The sequence below is a fragment of the Bubalus bubalis genome, chromosome 9 (assembly GCF_019923935.1).
Source record: "Bubalus bubalis isolate 160015118507 breed Murrah chromosome 9, NDDB_SH_1, whole genome shotgun sequence".
In the NCBI taxonomy this organism is placed as follows: Eukaryota; Metazoa; Chordata; class Mammalia; order Artiodactyla; family Bovidae; genus Bubalus; species Bubalus bubalis.
Window position 1 is genome coordinate 69103995 of NC_059165.1, and position 22219 is coordinate 69126213.

At 36.9% G+C, this 22219-nt stretch overlaps 1 protein-coding gene and 1 pseudogene across 1 annotated transcript; one reads left to right on the forward strand and one right to left on the reverse strand.

Annotated features, from left to right (window-relative positions):
* Window positions 1-3296: 3296 nt before the first annotated feature.
* On the reverse strand, window positions 3297-4394 carry LOC102397906 (olfactory receptor 2M4-like). The gene is given in 2 exon segments (XM_006068977.3): window positions 3297-3328; window positions 3331-4394. Coding segments are annotated over 2 exon segments (948 nt in total). The 5' UTR covers window positions 4247-4394.
* A 12548-nt stretch (window positions 4395-16942) lies between these two features.
* Window positions 16943-20206, forward strand: LOC102397585 (annotated as a pseudogene).
* The last annotated feature ends 2013 nt before the right edge of the window (window positions 20207-22219 follow it).

Below are 22219 nucleotides of genomic sequence, written 5' to 3' on the forward strand. Positions count from 1 at the left end.
TCTTCCAGGATTTGAAATAGCTCAACTGGAATTCCATCACCTTCACTAGCTTTGTTCATAGTGATGCTTTCTAAGCCCCACTTGACTTCACATTCCTGCATGTCTGTCTCTAGGTCAGTGATCACACCATCGTGATTATCTTGGTTGTGAAGATCTTTTTTGTACAGTTCTTCTGTGTATTCTTGCCACCTCTTCTTAATATCTTCTGCTTCTGTTAGGTCCATCCAATTTCTGTCCTTTATCGAGCCCATCTTTGCATGAAATATTCCCTTGATATTTCTAATTTTCTTGAAGAGATCTCTAGTCTTTCCCATTCTGTTATTTTCCTCTATTTCTTTGCATTGATTGCTGAGGAAGGTTTTCTTATCTCTCCTTGCTATTCTTTGGAACTCTGCATTCAGATGCTTGCCGCCGCTGCTGCTGCTAAGTCGCTTCAGTCGTGTCCGACTCTGTGAGACCCCATAGACGGCAGCCAACCAGGCTCCCCCGTCCCTGGGATTCTCCAGGCAAGAACACTGGAGTGGTGTGCCATTTCCTTCTCCAATGCAGGAAAGTGAAAAGTGAAAGTGAAGTCGCTCAGTCGTGTCCAACTCTTCGAAACCCCATGGACTGCAGCCTACCAGGCTCCTCTGTCCATGGGATTTTCCAGGCAAGAGTACTGGAGTGGGTTGCCATTGCCTTCTCCCATTCAGATGCTTATATCTTTCCTTTTCTCCTTTGCTTTTTGCTTCTCTTCTTTTCACAGCTATTTGTAAGGCCTCCCCAGATAGCCATTTTGCTTTTTTGCATTTCTTTTCCATGGGGGCGGTCTTGATCCCTGTCTCCTGTACAACGTCACGAACCTCAGTCCATAGTTCATCAGGCACTCTATCTATCAGATCTAGGTCCTTAAATCTATTTCTCACTTCCACTGTATAATCATAAGGGATTTGATTTAGGTCATACCTAAATGGTCTCTTTGTTTTCCCTACTTTCTTCAATTTAAGTCTGAATTTGGCAATAAGGAGCTCATGATCTGAGCCACAGTCAGCTTCTGGTCTTGTTTTTATGACTGTATAGAGCTTCTCCATCTTTGGCTGCAAAGAATATAATCAATTTGATTTCAGTGTTGACCATCTGGTGATGTCCGTGTGTAGAGTCTTCTCTTGTGTTGTTGGAAGAGGGTGTTTGCTATGACCAATGCTCTATTAGCCTTTGCCCTGCTTCATTCTGTACTCCAAGGCCAAATTTGCCTGTTACTCCAGGTGTTTCTTGACTTATTACTTTTACCTTCCAGTCTCCTATAATGAAAAGGACATATTTTTTTGGTGTTAGTTCTAAAAGGTCTTGTGGGTCTTCAGAGAACCATTCAACTTCAGTTTCTTCAATGTTACTGGTTGGGGCATATACTTGGATTACTGTGATATTGAATGGTTTACCTTGGAAACGAACAGAGATCATTCTGTCGTTTTTGAGATTGCATCCAAGTAATGAATTTCCGATCTTTTGTTGACCATGATGGCTACTCCATTTCTTCTAAGGAATTCCTGCCCATAGTAGTAGATATAATGATCATCTGAGTTAAATTCACCCATTCCAGTCCATTTTAGTTCACTGATTCCTAGAATGTCGATGTTCACTCTTGCCATCTCCTGTTTGACCACTTCCAATTTGCCTTGATTCATGGACCTAGCATTCCAGGTTCCTATGCAATATTGCTCTTTACAGCATCGGACCTTGCCTGTATCACCAGACACATCCACAACTGGATATTGTTTTTGCTTTGGCTCCATCCCTTCATTCTTTCTGGAGTTATTTCTCCACTGATCTCCAGTAGCATATTGGGCACCTACTGACCTGAGGAGTTCCTCTTTCAGTATCCTATTATTTTGCCTTTTCATACTGTTCATGGGGTTCTCAAGGCAAGAATACTGAAGTGGTTTGCCATTCCCTTCTCCAGTGGACCACATATGCTACATCCTAAATAGGCAAAACCACATAGACAAAAAATAATGCTTGCCTTCAGTTGGGGGAGAAGGGAATGATGAATGAATGCTAATGGGTATAATAGGTATGAGCATACTTTGGGGGGTTCTTTTGGAATTAGATAATGATAATGATAATGATTGCATTTATCTGTGAATCTACTGAAAAATAACTGAACTCTGCACTTTAAAGTGTTGAATTTCATTGTATGTGAATTTTATTTTAAAAAATCCTGAGATATATATATATATAGAATATTCTGCATATCTAAAAAATTGTCATTTTTCTAAAAAGAGATGCAACATATCACAACCCATGGAACATCTCATTTAAGTATAAAGTCTAATAGTTAAAAAAAAACATTTATAGAGCAATAATAAATTGCATAATAAAAATTGGATTGCAGTTATATATACATAAATCAAGTTAATCTCATGAGCATATAAGGATTGTTTTTAAAGATGTAGATTATTTACCTTTGTAAATTGTAAAAAATTAATGACTCTTTGGTTGCATCAATGTGTGGGTACTCAACAGAACATTAAAACAGCTGTTATGGGCATTCAGAGACCATAAGTTTCCTCTGAGAAAAAAATTTCAGTTTTGTGGCATAATTTATAGGAAATATTTTTTTACAGCTGTGTACAAAATCATGATTAGCAATTCTCGAAACTGTTTGTTAGTTTTCTAGTATCTTCAAATAGATTTTAGTTATCAATATAAGGTTGAGTGACAAAGTCAATTACAATAAAGATGAAGGTTGTGCAGCTTAAACAAATAAATATTTTATGTGGACTCATTAAAATATTCACTTTTTATTTAAAGGCAAAAAAAAAATGTATAAGTCCCTGTTAGCTTATCTAGACATATGACTTATTTGACAGAATTGTCAATGTTAACTATCAATTTCTAAATTCTTTGGAATTAAGTATGGAAGAGTCAGGAATAAAAGTCAAAACATGGGTTCAAATAGGGCTAAAATGAAGACAAGTTCATTTAAGGTAAGTAATTATTAAATAGAGATTTAAGTGGTTCAACTCCAACCTTTTGTCTTGGATAAAGCAAAATCATCAGACTTATACCTGAGTTAAAAGACAGGCATCCTAAAATCAGGTACTTATGTCTAACAACTAGTGGTATAAAAGAAATTGACAGCGGTGAAGCTGCCTATGCTGTTATCTAAACTGTCTTCTTGACCTGTTATGTTTATATAAACTATAAATGAAGGTATTTTAAATTGGAAATAAAAGTGGGAGAATAATATACCAGGAAGAATAAGATGATGCAAGGGACTCAAGTTTCCGGGAAGGAGCATTGATCACAGTGGACACTCAAAGATGCTGTATAAAGTTAATTTTCCTTTCCTCAACAGTTTCTGAAATCCTTTAGATACCTCTTTGTTTCGAAGACTGTAGATGAGAGGGTTCAGCATCGGGGTGAGGATGGTATAAAAGGCTGATACCACCTTGTCCTGGTCCGGTGTGTGATTAGAAGCTGGTCTCATATACATAAACATGGCAGCTCCATAGTAGAGTCCAACCACAGACAGATGTGAGGAGCAGATGGTGAAGGCCTTGCAGCGACTTTCCTTGGAATCCATGCCGATGACAGCTTGAAGAACTCGTGAATAGGAACCAATAATCACAGAGACTGGTAAGACCAGCATCACCACACAACAAATAAAAAGCAAATTTTCAAATGCAGAGGTGTCTGTACAAGATAGAGGTAAAAGGGCAGCAACATCACAGAAAAAGTGATGAATTTCCAGGGAGCTGCAATAAGGGAATGAGAGGGCTGCTACAAGCACAATGATCCCATCAAGAGAGCCCAAGATCCAGGAAGCAACAGTCATGAAGACACAGCGTTTCTGATTCATCAGGATGGTATATCGAAGAGGGTGGCATATAGCCACATAGCGATCATAGGCCATGACAGCCAACAGGAAGCATTCAGCTCCAAGTAGGGAAACATAGAAGAATATCTGGATGCCACAGCCTGCTAGAGAGATGGATTTCCTGCCAGACAAGTAGTTAAAAGCCATCTTGGGTACAGTAGTAGAGATGAGCATGAGGTCCATGAGGGACAATTGGCTAAGCAGCAAATACATAGGGGTGTGGAGCTGGGTGTCCAGGTAGATAAGAAGAACCATGAGAGTGTTTCCCATGAAGGCCATTGTGAAGATGCCCAAGATCAGACAGAAAAGGAAGATGTGTGTGGGTCTGTAATCAAAGATTCCTAACAGGATGAAGTCCAAATTGAAGGTCTGGTTTCTCCAAATCATCCCGGATAATTTGTGTTATCTGCAAGATCCAGAATGGGTAGAAACTTGTTTATTAGTTTTCAAATGCATACCAGGTCAGTGTATTCAAGTGCACACTGCATTGTATGCACGTATAAGAACTCACCAACCTTCAGTTACCTCCGCTTTGGTCACAATAAGTTATGTGATTTGGTCCATTGTTTTCTAGTCATTTTCCCATCCAGACTTCCCAAATAACAACTTCAATAACTATTTTCCTTATTTCCCAGAAAAGAAAAATGTATATTATTGACTAACTCAAAGGTACACAGTCAATAGAGAATCTAGGAGAAAAATAATTACAGGTGTCTGTTGCTAAATTTTATGAAATATCCTTGATCACATAGTATTCTCTATTGACAGTTGTATTCTTTGTCTTAACATGTCTCCACTGTGTTCTCACCTAACTACAGAATTCCTCTTCTCTTGATTCCTTCTACCATTTTACCTGCTTCTTATGTGTGGTACCAGCCCAGTGAAACATTGCGTTGGAACAATATTGTGGTCAGTTACTTAATCCTGCCCGACTTTTTGCGACTTCATGAACTGTAGCCCACCAGGCTCCCCTGTCCATTTTATTTTCCAGACAAGAATACTGGAGTGGTTGCCATTTTCTGTTGTTGCCATTTCCTACTCTAGGGGAATCTTCCTGTGGCAGCGATTGAACCAGCATCTCTTACACCTCCTGCATTGGCAGGCAGATTCTTTATTACTGTGCCTCCTGGGAAGTCAAGATCAATGCTATTACCCTCAAAGGAGAATCTATATAGCTAATTCAGAGAAGGGTTTAGTAATGTACATTTTAACTTTTCCATCTCAGACTAAGCCTCACAGACTTCTTAATTCATCAAAACTCCCATTATGCTTTTATTTCTCCTTGATATAAAGTAATCTATTTTTTCTTAATTTCTTATCATCTTATTTTTAATTCAGCTTTAAACAAAATCTAGGTTTTGTCTCACTCATATCATGCTTTTTAATATTGAATATCCACTGATCCACTGACCCTAGATTGTTTACCATGGTGAATGTTTATCTTTTGTGTAAAGTATTTATCTTTCATTTCATTAAAAAAATTCTAAATAAGCAGTATTTTTCAAATAGGTTCTGTAGAATTTTATTAAAATGTAAAGAAACCCAATTATTTACTTTTTTTCTCTAACACTTGAATGAAAAATGGAGACACATCAAGCTTTTTCTATGTAAAATCCACAGCCTAATTGTGACTATTGTGCACAAGTGCTCAGTTCCTCATTTGTGTCTGACTCTTTGAGGCCCCATGGACTGTAGCCCTGTGTACATCAAACCAAATAATGTGTATTTCCAAGGATATAGCAGGTTCCTGAAAATTGTTGTATGACCTATTTTTTAATGATATAAGGCTTATGCCTCTACAACATTTTATGTAGGATGGGAACATTTCTTCAAAATATTTTTGCTGCAAAAATTTTCCTTAGCAAATATCCTGTTTATGTATTGATATTCAAAATTAATTTTCATTAATTATACTTAAAGGGCTTCCCTAGTGGCTCAGTTGGTAAAGAATCTGCCTGCAATGCAGCAGACTGGAGTTTGATTCCTGGGTAGGGAAGATCCCCTGGAGAAGGAAATGGCAACCCACACCAGTATTCTTGCCTAGGAAATCCCATGGACAGAGGAGCTGGGCAGTAGAAATATCCTCAGAGATATTTTTGCTGTTAACAGCGCACTAAAATGCCATGGCTTTATTTTAATGGAATTAAAATGTTATGTCAGTTTTCAAAAAAAAAAAAAAATCATTCCCTGTTCTAACATTTGAGCATAGTAGAGAGGCTTACAGAATTAGATATGCTGAATATTGAAATTGGGGAATAATTCCTTAGGTCAAAAATTCTTTTCTTTGTATAACAAGTGTGTGTTAGGTATTTTCACCTATTTAGATGATGACTATGTGTTGAGAGAATCCAAACTTTCTACAACAAAATATATATCAAAATTTTAATAACTCTATAAATGAATAAATATAGTCTTATTCCCAAGGTTGTCAACATAAAGAACTACTAACTTCTTTCTTTATTCTCTTAATTTGAAATTTGGATTCAGTGTTACTATTAAATATGAAATTGGAAAATTCTGACATCCAAGATACTTCCATACTTTTCATACTTCTATATTCTTTCATGCTAATTATAATGGGAATTGAAGAATAAGACCCAGAGAGGTGAAACACACACACACACACACACACACACACTTTAAAGAAAAGAAGTGACTTAATGAGAGAAAAATTAAATGTATGGAAGACTTTTAGTGGCATATGAGTAAATGAGTGGTTAAAAAAAAAAAGAGCTGATAACATAAAGGAAAAGAGAAAAACAAGACTGATGGCTCAAAGTCTTGGATGATTAGATACTCTGAAATACTAATGGATATGGAAAAGAAAAGACAGCATAAATCATGGACCCTGATACTCATAGGGCTCTGGAAGAATGCACAACTACACTGGAGTCAAGCATTCTCTAGACTTTCTGATATTGCCAAACTGAAGATTTCCATTCATGCACTTCAAAATATTCCGTATTCCCACATCTTACAAGTTTCAAGAAAAGTTCACAAGAAAAGTGAAAGTGAACGTGCTCAGTCATGTCCGACCCTGGGACCCCATGGGCTGTAACCCACCAGGCTCTTCTGTCTATGGAAATCTCTAGGCAAGAATACTGGAGTGTGTAGCCATTCCCTTCTTTAGGGAATCTTTTTGACCCAGGGATAGAACCCAGGTCTCCCACATTGCAGGCAGATTCTTTACCATCTGAGACACCAAGAAAGCCTCACAGACTGTACAGTTTCACAACTCAAACTTCATCGAATTCTTCTTTGCTTTGATGGCACCAATTCCAAGAATTTTACTAACTGGTATATTTTGTGAGATATTTGGAACATAAACAAGGAAATGGGGTTCCCTTCTGTTTCACATCACTTTCTCCAATAATTTGTAAACTGAAAAGTTGTACTATGTGGTGTCTAGGGAATTTTTTATAACTAAACATTCATGAGTCTCTTTCAAAGCAGTATATTGAAATATCATGGTTTATGATTATTTCATGAAGCCTTTTGAGGTGTGTCTCTAACAGTTGGAAGATATATATGTATATCATATTTATCCAATAAATGTCTAATAAATGAAAGATAATTTACTAAGGAGAGCAATTCTCTGTTTTCTCTTCTCTCTTATTTTTAGTATGAATGAGAAAGAGAGACAGGATGTGAAAGGAAATGATAATACTTCCATGATATTGTGTAAAACTGTATACAGTATGCTAAACATAGAAATATACATCAAACTTTAATAATAAGGATGAGAAAAGTTTGTATTTGTATAATCTACTGAGTGCCAAGATTTTTTTCACACACATTTGCTACTTGATTTTTTCATGGAAAGCATTTAAGGTCAACAGGGAAGGTAACAGAGTCTCAGAAAAAAGATCATTTTATATTTATACTTACAGGTAGTGAGTCACCTAATAAATCCTAGAATCTCTGAACTGGAAAGTGATAATCATTCTCTGATTCTGATTCTATTTCAGGCTTTCCTTCTGTCTCTTCTAGAAACATTTATCAGCAGCTATTCAGATGGTCCAAAGGGCCACATTTTAAAAGACTGAGCCATCATATGCTATCATGGACCTTAAATCCTTTACCTCCACAGAGAATTCAGTCCCTTGACTTTAATTATACAAAGGTATGCTCTTTCAGATGTTACATTGCATGTCAGAGGGCCACACAGTGGGATTGTTGGTAGAGAGAGAGAGACCTGGGATCAGAGGCTGGAGTGTCTGGTGTTTCACTGGGTCACTCATTATTCTATAATTTCTCAAAAAAGATTCAACAAAATAAAAATAGGTAAACTGGACTCCATCCAAAATTAAAACTCCTGTGCTCCAAAGGGCACAATCATCATTGTGAAAACTCTACATATGAGATAAAAAAGAATATTTATAAACCATATATTTGATATGGACTTAATATCCAGAATGTATTTTAAAAACTCTACAACTCAGTAAACTGATAAAAAATGGGCAAAGGATGTGAATGGATGTTTCTCCAAAGAAGATATATAAATGACCAATAAGCCAGTGAAAAGATACCCAAAATACTAGTCATTCAGTTCAGTTCAGTTCAGTTCAGTTGCTCAGTCGTGTCCAACTCTTTGTGACCCCATGAATCGCAGCACACCAGGCTTCCCTGTCCATCATCAACTCCCGGAGTTCACTCAGACTCACGTCCATCGAGTCAGTGATGCCATCCAGCCATCTCATCCTCTGTCGTCCCCTTTTCCTCCTGCCCCCAATCCCTCCCAGCATCAGAGTCTTTTCCAATGAGTCAACTCTTCGCATGAGGTGGTCAAAGTACTGGAGTTTCAGCTTCAGCATCATTCCCTCCAAAGAAATCCCAGGGCTGATCTACTTCATAATGGACTGGTTGGATCTCCTTGCAGTCCAAGGGACTCTCAAGAGTCTTCTCCAACACCACATTTCAAAAGCATCAATTCTTCGGGGCTCAGCTTTCTTCACAGTCCAACTCTCACATCCATACATGACGGTAGTTTATTCTGTGCCGTGTTATTCAGTCATGTCTGATTCTTTGAGACCCTATGGACTGTAGCCTTCCAGGCTCCTCTGTCCATGGGGATTTTCCAGGCAAGAATACTGGAATGTGTGGCCATGTCCTCCTCCCGGGGGTCTTTCCAGTCCAGGGATGGAACCCAGGTCTCCTGAATTGCAAGTGGATTCTTTAATCCTCTGAGCCACAAAGAAAGCTGGAGAATACTGGGGTGAGTAGCTATCCCTTCTGCAGGGAATCTTCCCGACCCAGACATTGAACCGGGGTTTCCTACATTGCAGGTGGATTCTGTACCAGCTGAGCTACCTGGCTCAGACAGTAAAGAATCTGCCTGCAATACGGGAGACCTGGGTTCAATTCCTGGGTTGGGAAGATACCTTGCAGGAGGGCATGGCAACCAACTCCAGTATTCTTGCCAGAAGAATCCCCAGGGACAGAGAAACGTAGCGGTCTACAGTTCATGGGGTCTCAAAGAGTCAGACATGACTGAGCGATTAAGCATACACATGGTGATTTACAGTGACAAAGATTATACAACTTACTGTATATTTAAAATTTGTTAAGAGGTTAGATCTTAAGTGTTCTGAACACACAAAAGCACTTTAAATGTGAACTGATGGATATTTTAACTTGCTTGATTGTAGTAATCATTTCATAAGGGATACGTAAATTAAAACGTCAGGTTGTATACCTTAAATATTTGCAATTTTTATTTCTCAATTATATCTTAATAAGATCTGAAAAAAAAATGAAGATTTCATTGGAATACCTTGTTTATATTCTCTAGCTCTATAACCTTGCACAATGTACTTAAGTAGCCCATCTTGGAAGAAAAATGGAGATCATAATATTTGTGTTAAGGTACCTGCAAAACAATGTTTATAAGTGTTCTGTGAGTTTATATACATGTTTTCAACAGTGACAGTTACACTGGAAACACTCTGTATTTTTCCTCTCATTATTATGTGAAAAGAAGGAGAAATTTTTAGGGGGTTCACAGTAATACTCAAGAAAAGTGACATAATTATCTGCCCTGAATAAGTATTTTCAAAATAAAGAAACTAATTCTGCTTCTTTGTTCTAGGAGAGAAGATGAAAAACAATACAAACTATTATAATTAAAGACAAGGGAATGGGTTCCTCAGAGGGCTATAACCTTTAAGTTTCTATCTTCTTACCATGAAGTGAAGTCGCTCAGTCGGGTCCGACTCTTTGCAACCCCATGGACTGTAGCCCACCGGGCTCCTTGGTCCATGGGATTTTCCAGGCATGAATACTGGAGTGGGTTGCCATTTCCTTCTCCAGGGGATCTTCCCAACCCAGGGATTGAACCCAGGTATCCTGCACTGTAGGCAGACTCTTTACCGTCTGAGCTACAAGGGAAGCCCATTTCTTACTGTGAGTATAGCAAATAGAGACTCTCTAGGAAGGAAGTCCTTTTAATTGTAACTGTAGTTTCTGTCTTCCTGGGAGCTATAATAAAAATGTAGTTTACAGCAGGTATGAATTCCAGATTCCAGGAGTACATACAGAATTTAAGTGGAAATGGATTAATAATTTACTGCTTAAAATATCTAAAAAGAGAGGTAGATTTTCATTTACATGGATATATATTCACATTCATGGATGTATCATGTATATAAAATTGTAGCAATATTGATTCTCTGTGAGGGTTAAACAATATAATGCATGTGAAAATTATGTTGAAATAAATAGTATTATAGTGATTTGGAACCATTCTGTCTCAAGATATGCCTCAACTAAAGTTGATTACTTTGTCTTTTCAGTATTTTATCAGTAACTGTAACGTTGCCTATTGTGTGTTAAATGTTGGTTAATTATGGAAATATGAAAACATGCAAGATATATAATTTTTGTTTCCAGTAACCAATAATCTCAGTGAAATTATGTACCGCGCAGACCCGTACAAAGAGGTAATATAACTAACAAGGTGAGAATGTGTCTAAGCCAATGTCAAACTTTGTTGAACATGGAGATAATTGGTTTTACTACTTAACTGATTTTTCTACTAAGCACTTTATGACATTCATTCAATTTTTCCATACATTTTTAGTCTGAGGAAAGTTTTCTTTTAAGGGTAGAGAATTGAGACATAAGTTACTAGCTCTAGCTTGTAGATGGGAAACCTTGGATATTTTTTCCTTTTTTCACATAATATTTATATTACTCAGATGATAAAGAGCTTGGTGGTTGATTGAAGTCAGGAGGAAAAAAAAAGTGGCAGGAAAGAATAATGACATAAATGAGTGATTTGAAAGGTAGGCTTGAATCACAATCTCTTTTAATGAGCACACCTCATATTAACAGATACTTTACAAGTTGCCATGTGCTCTTTTTAGACTTTTACATGTTTTTCTAATTGCTTAATGTAACTTCAATTAGACACAAAAGTTTATTAATGGCAAATTGATTATGCACAATTTTTTTGAACTGCTTTAAAACAACATTACCAGTGTTTTTAAAAAGCAGGTTGACACTATTCCTGATGATACAATTCTCGTGGTTCACACCAGTGATAACTGTTCTATCAATACTGATAAGCTTCTTCAAAAACTATATCATCTGTGTTTAAATTTTATATAATAGGATTAAATAAAGTTTCCCCTGTAATGTATTTTGTTTCTTTAACATTCTATTCTCGAGGCTCATTAATACCACCTGTAACTATGATTATTAATCCTATTATTGGTATATACTTGGGTTGTATATTGCTATTAGAAGCAGGGTCACTTGGTCACTTTTGCTCATATCACTTTATTCAGTTACGGTCCTCTCAAGAAGTAGCCACAATTTCCATGATTTATGGATTGTTATTGCTTGGACAAATACATGTCATCACAGCGTCATGAAATCCACGACTCTTCCTTGAGAAATGATGAGGAATAGTAAATCATTAGAATTAATAAATGAGCATACTGTGTCCTTTACAAATTGAAAAGTTTATTTTAAAAAAGCAGTGTGGTTTTAGGGCTTCCCAGGTGACACCAGTATTAAAGAGTCTGCTTGACAATGCAGGAGACACAAGAGAAGTGAGCTCAATCCCTGGGTTGGGAATGTTCTCTAGAGAAGGAAATGGCAGCCCACTCCAATATTCTTGCCTTGGGAATCCCATGGACAGAGAAGCCTGGCAAGCTACAGTCAATGGGATCACAAAGGGTTGAACATGACTGAATACACAGACAGTTCACAGCAGGCCACAGAGGATGAGATAGTTGGATGGCATCACTGACTCAACGAACTTGAGTTTGAGCAAACTTAAGGAGAGAATGGACAGGGAAGTCTGGCACACTGCAGTCCATAGGATCACAAAAACTCTGGCATGACTTAGCGACTAAATAGCAACAACAATGAAGTTTAGATAAAATTAATACAAATAAAATCATAAAATTACAACTAAGGAAAAAAGAAAAGCTTGACAGGCAACCTGTGGCAGATTCATGTTGATGTATGGCAAAACCAATACAATATTGTAAAGTAATTAGCCTTTAATTAAAATCAGTTCAGTTCAGTTGAGTCGCTCAGTCGTGTCCGACTCTTTGCGACCCCATGAATTGCAGCACGCCAGGCCTCCCTGTCCATCACCAACTCCCGGAGTTCACTCAGACTCAAGTCCATCAAGTCAGTGATGCCATCCAGTCATCTCATCCTCTGTTGTCCCCTTCTCCTCCTGCCCCCAATCCCTCCCAGCATCAGGGTCTTTTCCAATGAGTCAACTCTTCGCATGAGGTGGCCAAAGTACTGGAGTCTCAGCTTCAGCATCATTCCTTCCAAAGAAATCCCAGGGCTGATCTCCTTCAGAATGCACTGGTTGGATCTCCTTGCAGTCCAAGGGACTCTCAAGAGTCTTCTCCAACACCACAGTTCAAAAGCATCAACTCTTCAGTGCTCAGCTTTCTTCACAGTCCAACTCTCACATCCATACATGACCACTGGAAAAACCATAGCCTTGACTAGATGGACCTTTGTTGGCAAAGTAATGTCTCTGCTTTTGAATATGCTATCTAGGTTGGTCATAACTTTTCTTCCAAGGAGTAAGCATCTTTTAATTTCATGGCTGCAGTCACCATCTGCAGTGATTTTGGAGCCTAAAAAAATAAAGTCTGACACTGTTTCCACTGTTTCCCTATCTATTTCCCATGAAGTGATGGGACCAGATGCCATGATCTTCGTTTTCTGAATGTTGAGTTTTAAGCCAACTTTTTCTCTCTCCTCTTTCACCTTCATCAAGAGGCTTTTGAGTTCCTCTTCACTTTCTGCCATAAGGGTGGTGTCATTTGCATATCTGAGGTTATTGATATTTCTCCCGGCAATCTTGATTCCAGCTTGTGCTTCTTCCAGCTCAGCATTTCTCATGATGTACTCTGCATAGAAGTTAAATAAGCAGGGTGACAATATACAGCCTTGACGTACTCCTTTTCCTATTTGGAACCAGTCTGTTGTTCCATGTCCAGTTCTAACTGTTGTTTCCTGACCTGCATACAGATTTCTCAAGAGGCAGGTAAATAAATTTAAATTTAAAAAAATTTAAAGAAGATTTAAAAAAAATTACCTCATTATAGGAACATTTTAAAGAAATCAATAGGTATTCTGAAAAAAATTCTCAAATTTATTTATTCCAGAAATTCTATTTTGTTATTTTCTTTCTGCCAAGACAGCTGCTAGTCAAAATGCTGTGCTTTATTTCACAGCAAATAGTCCCAGATAAATTAAAATTTCAAGAGATATTTTGCCAAAGATCCATTTCCTGGGAAGAGTGTATAAAAACACCATGAGGAACCCCTGTTTATTCTGGAATGTATTTTAGTATTGTTTATATTCTTGGAGCCTGCAATGAGCATTTAAATTTGGGCCTCATCTTCCTGGTGGTTAAAAATATATATATTCTGTCATACACACACATACACACACACACACACACACACACACACACATATATATTAGAATTAATATCTAGTTTCCTCATGAGAACTAATACTTGTTTATTTTTATACCCATTCAAGAGTAAATATCCACATGATTCTTATATAGCTGGTAGTGGGTAATGCAGCATTCAATATCTTCCATCTATATAAATATTAATATGTGCTAAATATTTAATATGACTGTTTCTTGCCACATTATCTGGAATTTTCACTGAGTGAAAATCAGTGAAAACAATTTTGGTGCATGGCTATGAAAGGAATTTTGAAGCAGCATACAAGTAAGTGTGAGTTTCTTTAAGTTCAGAGTGATCTAATGATGGAACTGAGAAACTCCAGAGAAAACATGTATGTTCTACATTTGTTAGCCAATGCTACTTAAAAATTACATCACTCAACTGGACTTAAAACCTTTATGGCAGACATGTCCAGGCTATATCCAATAGAAGTGTTCAAAATTTTATATCAGTTTAGTTACTGAGACAGATTTATCCCCACATGTGCTAGCTAGGTATGAACTAACCTGACCAGATAGTTTCATCCTTGGAATCATATTGCAGACAATTAAGGAGAAACATGGTGGATCTTTGGGCTAACACAAAGTCTTGTTTGGGTAAACTGATTTATTGTAATAGTTCACAAGTTCAGAATAACTGGGCAGTCTATGACATGTCATTCAAAATACTTAAAGTGAAGTGAAGTGTAAGTTGCTCAGTCGTGTCCAACTCTGCGACCCCATGGACTATACAGACCATGGAATTCTCCAGGCCAGAATATTGGAGTGGGTAGCCTTTCCCTTCTCCAGGGGATCTTCCCAAACCAGGTCTCCTGCATTGTGGGCAGATTCTTTACCAGCTGAGCCACAAGGGAAGCCCTCAAAATACTTGAGGGAAGTTATTTTTGGAAGTAAATGGAGCTATATAAGCACTTGAAATTATTGGTGCGATATAATGGCCTTCTTCCTGACTGAACTTAAGGCTACTCCTGTTTGGACACCAGGAGGGTATTCTGTTGTGGGGAACCCACTCCCATTCCCCCAAAGCCCCTAATATGCCCCTTGAATGGACCAGTTTCTAAGCTATCAGTAACCAATAATATTCTTCTATTGGTATAGGGAGATATACATAAAATTAAGGCCTGTTTCATCCTTCATGTTGTTTGACAAAAAAATATTTTCTCACTTTTTTTTTTTTTTTTAAAGATTGTATTCCTCAGTTCGTTAGATATACACGAGGCATCTTTAGAGGTAGCAGTTAGTAGATTAGCATTTGCAGGTCACAATCATTCACTGAAATTTTAAAATACTTTTGAAATTTCTCTTGTATCTCAAATGATGTTCACAATGTATATAAATAATTAAAACTCAAAGAAACTGCATTTTACTTGTTCAGTCACTAAGTTGTATCCAACTCCTTCACAACCCCAGAGACTGTAGCCTGCCAGATTCCTCTGTCCATGGGACCTCCCAGGCAAGAGTACTGGAGTGAGTTGCCATTTCCTTCTCCAGGGCTTATTCCTGACCAAGGAATTGAACTGGTGTCTTCTGCATTGGCAGGTGAATTCTTCACCATTTAGCCACCTAGAAAGTCCTGGCATTTTATTATCTCTCCACTTAAACTATTTAAACTCAAGGAACTGAATTGAAGTTTCCATCTTCCTCTACAGATTTATCTCCCCTTGCCTAGATTACTCAGCTTTTGTAATTTATTTTGTTTTGTTTTTAGTCTCTTCACAAAAAGGTGATGCCTGAAATAGTGAATAAATTGCATTCTTGTTTAATTTTTCTATCCACCAGACTGGTCTTTCTAAATTGTGACATTATTTTTGTTGTCTAGAATAATCTCCTAAGGTCTGTTAATGTTGCTCATACATGTATAATTATCTCATACATTAAAATTTAAATGCAACAGTGAACAAGAAATATAGCTCTAACTTAGAAAACTCTGGTTTTCCTAAACCTTTTGAACAGCTCTGCTATTTGCATGTGTGTTCTATTTATTAATTTCACCTCTGTGAAACTGATGCAAAGACTGTTCTTTCCTGTGATGTGGTTCATTTCTTACCTTCACTGTCTGGGCAAATGCCTCCTTGATTATTCTATTCAAAATTGAACACGCCAGTGCAATTCTAACACCTTCCTTTGACTTTTTTCTCTATAATATATTGGTGGTTTTTGTCACTATCTGATTAAAATATAAATGTTAAGGACTTTCTTTGCTGATTGCTGCATTATCCTTGGTGCCTAACACACAGACAATCTCAATGTGTTGTTTTAATGTGTAGACCTCACTTTTCTCTGAATTTCTATTTTTTTATGTATGGATTTTCTATATGTCATATTGGTGACATATGACATATTCCTAGGAATGCTCTAACATTGACTGGATTAAAGCAACAGAAATTTATCCTCTTCCATTTTTTCTTGTTTTAGTTGCTAAATTGTGTCTGACTCTTTGCAACCCAGTTAACTGTAACCCATCAGGCTCCTCTGACCATGGGATTTCCCAGACAAGAAATACTGTAGTGGATTATCATCTATTTCTTCAGGGGATCTTCCCAATCCAGGGATAGAACTTACATCTCTTATGTCTCCTGCATTGGTAGTTGGCTTCTTTACCACCACACCATATTTTATATATAAAATGTACATCCAGTTCAGTTCAGTTCAGTACTCAGTCATGTCCAACTCTTTGCAACCCCATGAATTGCAGCACGCCAGGCCTCCCTGTCCATCACCAACTTCCGGAGTTCACTCAGACTCACGTCCATCGAGTTGGTGATGCCATCCAGCCATCTCATCCTCTGTCATCCCCTTCTCCTCCTGCCCCTAATCCCTCCCAGCATCAGAGTCTTTGACTCTTGAGAGTCCCTTGGACTGCAAGGAGATCCAACCAGTCCATTCTAAAGGAGATCAGTCCTGGGTATTCTTTGGAAGGAATGATGCTAAAGTTGAAACTCCAGTACTTTGGTCACGTCATGCAAAGCGTTGACTCATTGGAAAAAATGTACATTACTCCTTTCTATATATAGAATATATATTATATATAATGCATAGTACTTCTATCTATGTGTACACACATATCACTGCAATCACTGCTTCCATTATTATGTGCCATTCTCCTTATATCTTTGTCTTCACATGGTCATTTTCCTAAAAGGACACAGTTACATTGAATTAAGGGTCTACACTATTCAGGTATGACCTTAACTTAACTAATTATATTCTCTATTAGGATTTCAACATATCTCTTTTTGAGGAAAATAAATCACACCACACCAGCATGTTGTAGAATAAAGGACACACAGTTTAGATTTGCAGAATTAAATAATCACTTCTCAACTCATTCACACACTGTACTGAATACTTGCTATAAATTACAAACCAAACACTCTATTCAATTCAGTTCAGTTCAGTCGCTCAGTCGTGTCCGACTCTTTGAGATCCCATGAATCGCAGCGTGCCAGGCCTCCCTGTCCATCACCAACTCCTGGAGTTCACTCAGACTTACGTCCATCGAGTCAGTGATGCCATCCAGCCATCTCATCCTCTGTCGTCCCCTTCTCTTCCTGCCCTCAATCCCTCCCAGCATCAGAGTCTTTTGAGTCAACTCTTCACATGAGGTGGCCAAAGTACAGAAGTTTCAGCTTTAGCATCATTCCTTCCAGAGAAATCCCAGGGCTGATCTCTTTCAGAATGGACTGGTTGGATCTTCTTGCAGTCCAAGGGACTCTCAAGAGTCTTCTCCAACACCACAGTTCAAAAGCATCAATTCTTTGGTGCTTGGCCTTCTTCACAGTCCCTCTCACATCCATACATGACCACAGGAAAAACCATAGCCTTGACTAGACAGACCTTTGTTGGCAAAGTAATATCTCTGCTTTTGAATATGCTATCTAGGTTGAACATAACTTTTCTTCCAAGGAGTAAGCGTCTTTTAATTACATGGCTGCAGTCAGCATCTGCAGTGATTTTGGAGACCAAGAAAATAAAGTCTGACACTGTTTCCACTGTTTCCCCATTTATTTGCCATGAAGTGATGGGACCGGATGCCATGATCTTCGTTTTCTGAACGTTGAGCTTTAAGCCTACTTTTTCACTCTCCTCTTTCACTTTCATCAAGAGGCTTTTTAGTTCCTCTTCACTTTCTGCCATAAGGGTGGTGTCATCTGCATATCTGAGGTTATTGATATTTCTCCCGGCCATCTCGATTCCAGCTTGTGCTTCTTTTCCAGTCCAGCGTTTTTCATGATGTACTCTGCATAGAAGTTAAATAAGCAGAGTGACAATATACAGCCTTGACATACTCCCTTTCCTATTTGGAGCCAGTCTGTTGTTCCATGCCCAGTTCTAACTGTTGCTTCCTGACCTGCATACAGATTTCTCAAGAGGCAGGTCAGGTGGTCTGGTATTCCCATCTCTTTCAGAATTTCCCACAGTTTATTGTGATCCACATAGTCAAAAGCTTTGGCATAGTCAATAAAGCAGAAGTAGATGTTTTTCTGGAACTCTCTTGCTTTTTCCATGATCCAGCAGATGTTGGCAATTTGATCTCTGGTTCCTCTGCCTTTTCTAAAACCAGCTTGAACATTAGGAAGTTCATGGTTCACATATTGCTGAAGGCTGGCTTGGAGAATTTTGAGCATTACTTGACTAGCATGTGAGATCAGTGCAATTGTGCAGTAGTTTGAGCATTCTTTGGCATTGCCTTTCTTTGGGATTGGAATGAAAACTGACCTTTTCCAGTCCTGTGGCCACTGCTGTGTTTTCCAAATTTGCTGGCATATTGAGTGCAGCACTTCACAGCATCATCTTTCAGGAGTTGAAAGAGCTCAGCTGGAATTCCATCACCTCCACTAGCTTTGTTCGTAGTGATGTTTTCTAAGGCCCACTTGACTTCACATTCCAGGATGTCTGGCTCTAGGTCAGTGATCACACCATTGTAATATAATTGGCAAGTATATAATTTTTGTTAACACTGATATTAATAACAAAAGTGCTCAGTACCATAAGAATAAGGGCTTAGATCTTACTCTCCCTCTCTTTTATAACTATTTCACATACTTATTTAACTATATTTTTTCCTCTATTAACTTATCAGAAAGTGACTTCTGATGTTTAAGGATGCTTTGTTTTTGCTTTTGAAAAGTTTCCTTTATATAGAAAACTTATCAAAAATATAATATTTCATATTATTACCCTAATTTTTCAATTGAGATTAAAAAAATGTTTAGAGGTTGAACTTGGGGCAATTTCACAGTTTTATAAAGGAGGGAGGTATCAGGAAGATTTATTTCTCTTTAATACTATACTCCTTGATTCTTAAGATTCCTAAATCTCATCATGTCATATTGGTTAAAAATCTACACAATCTTACAGAATCATAGTCTGTGTAAGGCACTATGTAAATGTTTAACAAACCAATAAACATACATTTTCTTTTAATAGTTAAAGAACGCATTCATCATAGCATGGGAATTTCAGACCTTTAATTCTGATTTCATATTGCTGGGAATCTTTGATCATAGCTCCACCCACATCTTCCTCTTCTCTCTGGTCTTGGGCATCTCTGCGATGGCCATCATGGGAAACACTCTTGTGGTTCTCTTCCTCTACCTGGACACCCAGCTCCACACTCCTATGTATTTCCTCCTTGGCCAGTTATCTCTTATGGACCTCATGCTCATCTCTACCACTGTCCCCAAGATGGCCTTCAACCACCTGTCTGGTAGCAAGCCCATTACCATGGCAGATTGTGCCACACACATTTTCCTTTATACATCACTAACTGGCTGTGAATGCTTCCTCTTGGCAGTCATGGCTTATGACTGCAATGTTGCTACATGCCATCCACTAAGATACACCAGTCTCATGAGACCCAAAATTTGTGGGCTTATGACTGCTTCTTCCTGGGTCCTGGGCTCTACTGATGGTGTCATTGATGCTGTAGTTACATTTTCCTTCTCCTATTGTGGGTCCCGGGTAGTAGCGCACTTCTGTGATTTCCCTTTTCTGCTAGTTATTGAATGCAATGACACTTCAATATTTGAAGAAGTTCTCTTTTACTGCTGTATAATAATGATTCTTTTCCCTGTAGCAGTCATCATTGCCTCCTATGCTCAAGTTTTTCTGACTGTCATTCACATGGGATCTGGGAAAGGTCGCCACAGAGTTTTTGCCACCTGTTTCTCCCATCTCATGGTAGTGGGAATGTACTATAAGCAGTTTTGCTTATGTACATGTGACCTACTTCTAATTGTCCCCCACCCAGGACAGGATGATGTCTGTCTTCTATACCATCATCACTCCCACACCACACTGAATCCCCTCATCTACAGCTTCCACAACAAGGAAGTGGCTTGTGCATTCTAGAAGGTTTTCAGAAAGGGTAAGACTGGAGAGTAAGTTACTAATTATCCTCATACTTTGCTTTCTTCTACATTTTTCTCTTTAACACTCTTCTTTTTCCATTCAGTTCTAAAAATAGCACTTATTGTGTACATGTTTTTGGAATAACTTATTCTGTGCAACTAAGTAATTTTTATATTTTGCAGGAAACTATGTCAAATAGCCATTATTATTTTACATTCTACCTTATTATGACTTTATTATACAATATATTATTTGAATAAGGACATTATAGGTTTATTAAAAGGTATCAGGAATTTGGGGATATATAACCAGGTAACAAAAAAAGTGTTTTCTAAAAAATTATGAACTCCAAATTTTTTTGAGGCACTTTTGAATTTATTTTGGAAAAAGATCAGTGCACTGCGTTTTTGGACATTTATTCAGTAGTGGATAGTTTATTGTTAGTCTTCCAAGTTTATAGAAGAAAGTACAATAAGACACATTTTTTTAAATTATAATTTTATTCTTCTCCATCACAAAAATTTTAAATATGATTTAGGAACCTCAGATAGAATCTTTCTTCCAAGTTGTCAAAATCCATATAAGCTCAATTCACTGAATCAAGAAGTAACTTTTTTTCAATATTCAGATGTCCAGTGAACTGAGAAAGTACAAATTTCCCTAAATTAGGCACTGGTGCTTATACATGTTATTTATGAATATAAATCATGTTGAAATCCAGGATATAGTTAAGCTTGTTTTGTGTTTTATATAAAAAAAAATCTTATTATATCATATTAAGTGTAAAAATTTTATAACTGCATTACAGTTATATTCCTTTCAAGGAAACTAATTTAATCTCAATAGCATATATTTTATGAAATAATAAAAGTAGAAACACAATAGAATCAAATAGTCCTACAATTGAAAAATTACTTCAGCATTTCTGCTTACAGGATAAGATTTTATGAAATTATTGAAAACACTATAATACATTTTTAGGTTTTGAAGTTATTGTGAAGAGAAGAGTATGTGGATTAAATGGCCAAACACATACTTCCATTGTGGTCTAAGATAATATTTTAAGAAAATATTTGAATTCTGTCAAATGTCTACATAGATATCACTTAATTTGAAATGCATAGTCAATGCTTATTTGAACCAATATTTTAAATATATTGCCATGTATATGTAATATGAAGTCATAGCACTACAGATTCAGGATTCTACTGCATATATTCAAATTATTTATATATTGAATAGACAGGAGTAAAGATAGATAAAATATTCTATCATTCTACTAATTTTCCTAACAAATAAACAGCTAAGAATCTAGATACAGTATCTAGAAGTGTGTTGACCAAATTAGGAAATTAAATTTTATAGTATCTATCTCTAAGCGTAATGCACTTTGAATTAGTTAAAATATATTTATTTATATTCATGAATTCCATTTTATTATACTGAAATTGTGATTTATATGGAAATGCATCTTGTTTAATTCAAACCAACTGTTTCAAAAACATAATTCAACTTACACAGATTTTTCCTTTTTCTTGCTCTAAAGTTGAACTGATTTCTCAAAACTATTAATGTGCAAATGTATATATGTTAACTTCTCAAATTATTGATGATAATACTAAGGAAACCACACTGTGCACTATTTACATTTATAACAGTTATGACAAGCAAGCCAGAATTCTGTCTTTGTCTCCTGTCTGACCAATTTCCAGCACTCAAGATGGTAATCACAGCAAAGTCTTTAATTTTTTCCCATGTAAACTCAATATGACTAATATCACTAATAATTTATTATTTCATTACTTATAAAATTAATTTTTGTCATAAATGCACTATATATTTGTTACAGTCATGGATTATATGATATATACTTTGGCATTTCTGAGAGCAATTTTTAAATGTTCAAATTTTTTTGTAAATAATAATATTGAAATGTTCAATAAAAATGATGAAAATAATTAGTACAACTCCCGCAAATATGATACACAAAATTTCTTTGCTGTTTTATTTTTTCTTTCTAAATATTTCTGTTTCTTCAATATTCAC